Below are 6,849 nucleotides of genomic sequence, written 5' to 3'. Positions count from 1 at the left end.
GGAGTGGGTAGCCTAACTCCTCTCCAGCACACCTTCCTGACCCAGGAATTTAACCTGGATCTCCCGCATCACAGGCGGATTCTTTAGCAACTGAGCTCTCAGGGAAGCTCATTATGTAAAGTCACCCTCAAGAAACTGAAGAGCAGAGAAATGATGCAACGTAACAACAGTAAGGTAGCAGCCACCCTACAACTGATTTAATACGCACGGTACTTAAAGGTGTATGGATTTTAATAGAAAAGTGGCCAAAGGATTACAATAGAAGGTCACCATAAGACAAAGTAAGGCGAATATAAAAAGCAGGCTCGACTTCCTGAATTCGTCAGCATCAAACAGGCTTTGCGGTCATAAGAAAGAGGGCAATTAACAGTAGCTTAACGCAACAAAGCTTTCTGGTTCGTGCAGGCTGATGGAGTTGAGCAGCTTTTTCTACCATTTTCTAGCCACGAGATCAGAATCACTGGCCTTCATTGACTTACCAGCTCCTGATTACCTTGGAAGGAGAGGTGCCATTCTTTTTCATGTATTGGCGAGAATGTCATTAAGACCCCTACCTAAAGTAGGGGCACTGGGAGAAACATAGCTCAGCCGTACGCCCAGGAAAGAAGCTATGGTGTGGGGCTTTGCTTCTGCCACACTCAGAAGAGTAAAAATAAAAGTAGATGACAATTCTATCAGACTGGACAAGCAGAATCTCTGTCAGTACATCCATTTTTTTTTTTGCTTGCTATTTATGATAAACTGTTTTTTGAACAGTTTTAAGTTCACAGTTAAATTTCTCATAAACCCTCTGCCCTTATATGCATATAGCCTCCCCCATCATCAGTATCCTCTTTCAGCACGGTACATTTGTTACAGCTGATGAACCAGCATTGCAATATTATCACTAAATACCATAGTTCACAGTAGGGTTCGCTCTTGGAGCTGTACGTTCTGTGAACTTAGACAAACGTATAGTGGTATTATATAGCATGGCTTCCAGCCATAAAATATCCTCGGTGCTCTGCCTATTCATTCCTTCCTCCCTCTGACCACTGGCAACTGCAGATACGCAGATGATCACCCTTATGACATAAAGCAAAAAACCAAAGAGCCTCTTGATGAAAGTGAAGAGTGAAAAAGTTGGCATAAAGCTCAACATTCAGAAAACTAAGATCATGGCATCTGGTCCCATCACTTCATGGGAAATAGATGGGGAAACAATGGAAACAGTGGCAGACTTTATTTTTGGGGCTCCAAAATTACTGCAGATGGTGACTGCAGCCATGAAATTAAAAGACGCTTACTCCTTGGAAGAAAAGTTATGACCAACCTAGACAGCACATTGAAAAGCAGAGACATTACTTTGCCGACTAAGGTCCGTCCAGTCAAGGCTATGGTTTTTCCAGTGGTCATGTATGGATGTGAGCTGGACTGTGAAGAAAGCTGAGCGTCGAAGAATTGATGCTTTTGAACTGTGGTGTTGGAGAGGACTCTTCTTGAAGAGTCCCTGGGACTGCAAGGAGATCAAACTAGTCAATCAGTCCTGAATATTCATTGGAAGGAAATATTCAGGAAATATTTCAGGACATGACTGAGTGACTGAACTGATCCTGTTTACTGTCTCTCTAATTTTGCCTTTTCCAGAATGTGATATAGATGGAATCATACAGCAATATACACACTGTGTATTAACTCCGCCACTCTGCTTCTAGGAATTAATCCTACAGATAAACAAAGATATATGCAAAAAACTTTTTATAAGAGACTGGAAAAAAAAGATATTCATCAGAGGGGCCACATTAAACAGCTTATGGCACATCAATATGACAAATACTGTGCACTCATAAAAAAGAACAAGCGCTTGCTGAGCTGGTGTAGAATAAGCTCAGATATGTTGCTGTTCATGCACTCGGTCGTGTCCATCTCTGTGCGACCCCATGGACTGCAGCACGCCAAGCTTCCCTATCCTTCACCATCTCCCAGAGCTTGCTCAGACTCACGTCCATTGAGTGATACCTTCAGAGATATATAGCTACATGAAAAAAAAATCAACATGTATATAATAGCCTACCATTCAGGCAAAAAAGAAAAAATACATATATATTGTATTTATATGAGTTACGTCCTGATGGGAAAAACCTACTGATCACACTACCTCCAGAATGGGAACTGGAGAGGCAGCAAGACTTCTACTGTGGTCTTTTATTTTTTGAATTTTCAGCCATGTCAGTGTATTACATAACCAAACTTTAAATGTTTGAGAGGCTAGTAATTCAGACTGCCACTGGGCGACCTTGAACAGCTGCTTCCTGTCTGCTTCTTTAATGACAAGTCTCCATCTTCTGAGGTTGTAAAAATCCAACTGCCCTACTGCTGAAGAAAATCCTAATAATCAGTTGGGGTATACCTGAACCAACTGGTGATCTTTCCAATGGGTACAACTTATGGGGTTGTCAGGGAAAGCTTCTGGCGTGACATGTATCGCCTGATAAGCATTCCTGTAATACAGGCATTAGAAAGGGCCTTAAGTGCCTGAGAAACTGCCAGGAGAGTGGGATGAGCTATTATAGAATGAGGTCAGCAGTGAGACCACAGGGTGGGGGCAAGAAGACTGTGGAAGCTATTCAGGCTGTGATCTTAATATAGGGAACCCCGACCTTTGACCTCCCCTCCCCAAGTGGCAACCCAGTTGGAAAAAAAGCTTTCAAACAAGTTTTTCTAATTCATGCAAGGACCAAAGTGTGAGAAAAACTAAGTACATTTCCCCTGAAACTGTTTCTGCCATAATTTTGTTGTGTCTTCTTGCAGGTTGGTCTGCGTTAAAGCCTACCAGTATTAAATGACAAAAGATAACAGAAGGTCCATTTGTTTTGGTTTAATAGACATTTATTCTGTTATTATGTAGTTGAACAACCTCTACACACAAAATACGGTTTAAGATTTTTTTGAGTTGGAACAAATTTGGGTCTTAAAAGGTTTTGCAAGCCTGTCTTCTGGAAATCACTTTAGTGGGCCTTTTTAAAGACCCTTGAAAAAAAATTGGTTCAAGAAAACCAGCGATTAAATTTCAAAATCAAACTATTTATGAAGATAGCCAGCCAAGAATTGGGGTAATTCCTCTTCTGTATTTCCTACACTCAAATCCACCCTGGGAAACAGAAGCCTAGTCTACAGGAAGACGTGATGGAACAAGCAGAATGAGGTGGTAAGGGCAACCACAGCTGGTGGCCCAGCAGGTCTGGAACTGTGAGGCTGGTTTCAGCAGGGATGGGAACTGTAGACAACATGAAGTTGGAAGCCAGCTGAACTTGCACTGACACCAACGATGAGTTTTCTCAATAGCCTTTTAAGAATGGAGTGACTTGACCCTAAAGAACAGATTACACTTAGCAATGACACTTTTAAATATAACCACCCCTATTTTCCCCATCCCCTAATGTGGCTTAGAGTTCATGACGGTCACAAACTAATACTTCAGAGAAAACATTTTAACTTTTTGATCCAAGCTTTTCCTGTCATCTTACACTTGAAAGGGATCTGATGAACACCAAGCTCCCAATCCTAACATCACTACCTTACAAACCTTAGGGCTAATTAACACCCCCTCTACACACACACTTATCTAATGTTCAATTTCCGTCAGTTTTAATTGACACCAGTGTAAATACGACCATTTTGCACAAAGTTCCGTATTCTACAGATCCCAAAGCCTGAACCAGGAGCTTTATATGAACTTCAGTGGTACCATGGGAGGCCAAGGCAATTTAATTTAGGTAAACCAGGATGTGATTCATTTGTCAGAACCCTCTTGCAACAGGTCTATTCAATTCTCTTAAAAATGGTGGGATTACTTGCTTTTCCGAAGCAGCAGTTACACAAATGTAGTATTAGATTAAGCCTAAAAGTGGGCCCTAGTCAAAAATTTTGTTATTTTTCTGCATATGATCACGAGAAAGGATCAGGACACCCTTCACGTTGCCAATGAAAATCCAACTGAAAACGTCCCTGCCAAACTCCATAAAACTGCAGAGCACTGCATCACCCCAGTAAAGCCGCAGGTCTCACCACATGCATCAACAAATCTACAGGGTTAAGTTTCTGCACTCCTCTTTTACAGAATTTTACACCTATTGTACCAAACAGTATTTTAAACACAGACACAACTCCCTAGTAAAGCAAAAACAAAGGCATTTCCCTTATTAAAAACAAGATACACCATCACTTCATATACACTTTATATGTGTAAGTAACTTCAATAAGTCCCAAACATTATTGCACTTTAACTTTCATAATTTGACAATGCATTCAATGAAGCAATCTGCAACTAGTTTTACAAACAAATTAAAAAACACTTTTAAGCAGACAAGAACGTCCTAAATTGTTTATTAGGTAAGAACTTTACAGACATCACATATATTAGCGGTAGCGGTGGAGCTGGAGAGTATTGCGCCTTCTCCATGCTGCTCGGCGAGAGCCACCGATAGTGTGGTGGAACTTGTGGCCTTTGCCCAGGCCGCGGCTCTTTCTGCCTGCGGACGTCAGCCCCCGCATCTCCCGGTGCTTGTGAACTGGTCTGGTGATCCACTGGGTGTCAGGGTTTCTCCTGATAGCTTTATGGAATGGATCAATGAGGATAACCTCGAAGAATTTGTACGTAGAATCTTCACCAACCCAGTAGGAATTCAGGACCCTCAGGGCCCCACAGTGGCGGCCAGCGCGCTCCTAGGACAGGAAATAAAGGCCCAAGGTCAGCCTTCCACACATCCCAGTAACAAATTAGACAGCAATTCACTACACAAGAGACTAAAGCTTCTGACTTAAACTACCCAAATACTCAGCATCTCCCCACAGGAAGGAAGACTTACTAGAAAATAACACAAACATGCTTATTTGAAACCTTTCTCTTACTACCTTCTTGCCAATTAAGGTGTGAATATGAATATCTACCTAACCAAACTTAGCATTCTAGAACCCTGCACTTTTCTAATACAACAGAAGGGTTAGCAAACTCAAGAGAATTCTGAAGGCTACAAAGGCGTCTTGTCTGGTCTTCTATGCCTTTTCTTTTAAAACAAAATACTTTTAGCTTATGGAGGGCAACAGGCCCATGTTGGCCAACCTCTTCAACAGGGCATAGCTTAATTTACTAGCCAAGAAAGACAATTCATAACCAGTAACACCTGGGGAGACTTCCTCTTTAAGATGTTCAATTGCCTTTTAAAAGTTTTAGGCTCCACAGGTTCACATTAATTTATAGGACCTATGAGAGAGTCCCAAATGAAAACTAAATTCTGGTAGCAACTCAGCTAGATTGCATGTTTGTGCTTACTGATCCCACGGACTGCAGCCCACCAGGTTCCTCCGTCCATGGGATTTTTCAGGCAAGAATACTGGAGAGGGTTGCCACTTCATCCTCCAGGGGATCTTCCCTTCCCAAGGATCAAACCCGCATCTCCTGCACTGCAGGCAGATTCTTTACCACTTAAGCTGGGAGGACGGTGGGGGAAGATGGGCAAGAAATCCTTTTCTGTATCATGTCAGAACCTAATTCCACCTGTGTATGTGTTAGAAAATGGGAATTCTATCATTACAAACCAAACTGGATGACACCTAACAATGTATTTCTCTTCTCCTTACAAAAGGCTTTATCTCCCCATGTGTCCAATTTAAATGTTGATGGGAGAATTGTCTTAAAAAAAAAATACTGCATCTATAAAGGTCTTGCACTTTTTTCCCTAAGTAGGTGTTGGAAAAGATTTACTGAGGTTAGCAACAATAAAAATCACCAAGCCACATTTCAAACACAACAGGGCTCACCTAGGTACAAATGAACAACCGAACAGCGGCCCAGATCCTTTTCCATCACCTCCAGGAGGTGACCAACACGCGCGCCACTCAAAAAGTCTCTTACCTCCGCAACCGACTGCAGGCTTCGAGCGAACTTGAGCTGGTTGACACCATGGTGCACAGGCTTGCCGTAGGTGGCACCTTTAGGAACTGGGCGTTTGCGGCCCCCGCGGCGCACACGGATCCGGTATATGACATAGCCTGTTTGAGTGGAGGACAGGGAGGCCGTGAGGGTGGAGGCCTCGGGACGGGTCTCCCACGCCGCCACCTCAGGCGCGCCCCCCGCCCCGCGGGCCCCTCACCTTGTTTGGCCTTGTAGCCCAGCCTGCGCGCCTTGTCGGGCCGGGTGGGGCGCGGGGCGCGGTGCAGCGCCGAGAGCTGGCGGTACTGCCAGCAGCGCACCCGCAGCAGGAAGCGCATCACGTCCGACTGCTTCTTCCTCCACAGCTCCTGGATGTACTTGTAGGCGCCCATGTCGGCTCACCCTGGGGACACGCGGATGTCAGCACGCGCGCCGTGGGCAGCCGCCCGCCTCAGCGCCCGCCGACACAAGGCAGGCGCGGTGACGGCGCGGCGCGGGTCAAGACGCCTAGTCCTCCCGGCCCGCCGGCCTCGCTTTCGGACGCCCGAGGCCCGGCTTCCCGCACCTCAGCCCCCGCGCGTCCCTCTCCTCCGCGCCCCGGGCCCAGCTCGGGTCCGCGCCGCCATCACCGCATCCCCCCCAGCCCGCTCCGGGGGGCCGCCTTTCCGCGCCCGCGCTGCTTCGCATCTCAATCAAACCCGCGCCGCGCAGAGGGCAGGAGAAACTCCCAGGACGCAGGGCCCCCAAGCCTGGATGGCCGACGTGAAGGCAGATCGGCGGCGGATGAAGCGGCGAATATCCTGACACTGCATACCTGATGGCTGCCGCCTGACGGAAAGGACTGAACCTTTCTCCCACAATCCCTTTGGCGCTCCGCACCCCCACGACAGCGAGCCGCCTTCCGGTGGAAAGCGGCGGTGGCGCAGGACCTCATGGGA

The 6,849-nt window shown here is 45.8% G+C and overlaps 1 protein-coding gene across 2 annotated transcripts; it reads right to left on the bottom strand.

Annotated features, from left to right (window-relative positions):
• RPL15 (ribosomal protein L15) lies at positions 2,851–6,830 on the bottom strand. 2 transcript variants are annotated; one of them, XM_018041843.1, is made up of 4 exons: positions 6,610–6,714; positions 6,132–6,314; positions 5,894–6,030; positions 2,851–4,704 (listed from the first exon to the last, which is right to left on the bottom strand). In XM_018041843.1, the coding sequence occupies exons 2-4, from the start codon at positions 6,301–6,303 to the stop codon at positions 4,399–4,401; spliced, it is 615 nt and encodes a 204-aa protein (XP_017897332.1). In that variant the 5' UTR covers positions 6,304–6,314; positions 6,610–6,714; the 3' UTR covers positions 2,851–4,398. The 2 variants fall into 2 exon arrangements, with proteins under 2 accessions (XP_017897332.1, XP_017897331.1); XM_018041842.1 differs by lacking the exon at positions 6,610–6,714 and adding an exon at positions 6,726–6,830 and having other exon boundaries at positions 3,110–4,704.

The sequence above is a fragment of the Capra hircus genome, chromosome 27, assembly GCF_001704415.2.
Source record: "Capra hircus breed San Clemente chromosome 27, ASM170441v1, whole genome shotgun sequence".
NCBI lineage: Eukaryota > Metazoa > Chordata > Mammalia > Artiodactyla > Bovidae > Capra > Capra hircus.
Note: the sequence above shows the minus strand (reverse complement) of the source record. Positions and strands in the feature narration are given on the sequence as shown.

Excerpts from the sequence above, each read along its gene's own strand:
- RPL15 (XM_018041842.1), bottom strand. The coding sequence starts at position 6,303 with ATGGGCGCCTACAAGTACATCCAGGAGCTGTGGAGGAAGAAGCAGTCG. Across the intron at positions 6,031-6,131 it reads GGGCTACAAGGCCAAACAAG|GCTATGTCATATACCGGATC; the intron begins GTGAGGGGCCCG and ends CCACTCAAACAG. Across the intron at positions 4,705-5,893 it reads GCCTGCAGTCGGTTGCGGAG|GAGCGCGCTGGCCGCCACTG; the intron begins GTAAGAGACTTT and ends TTCCTGTCCTAG.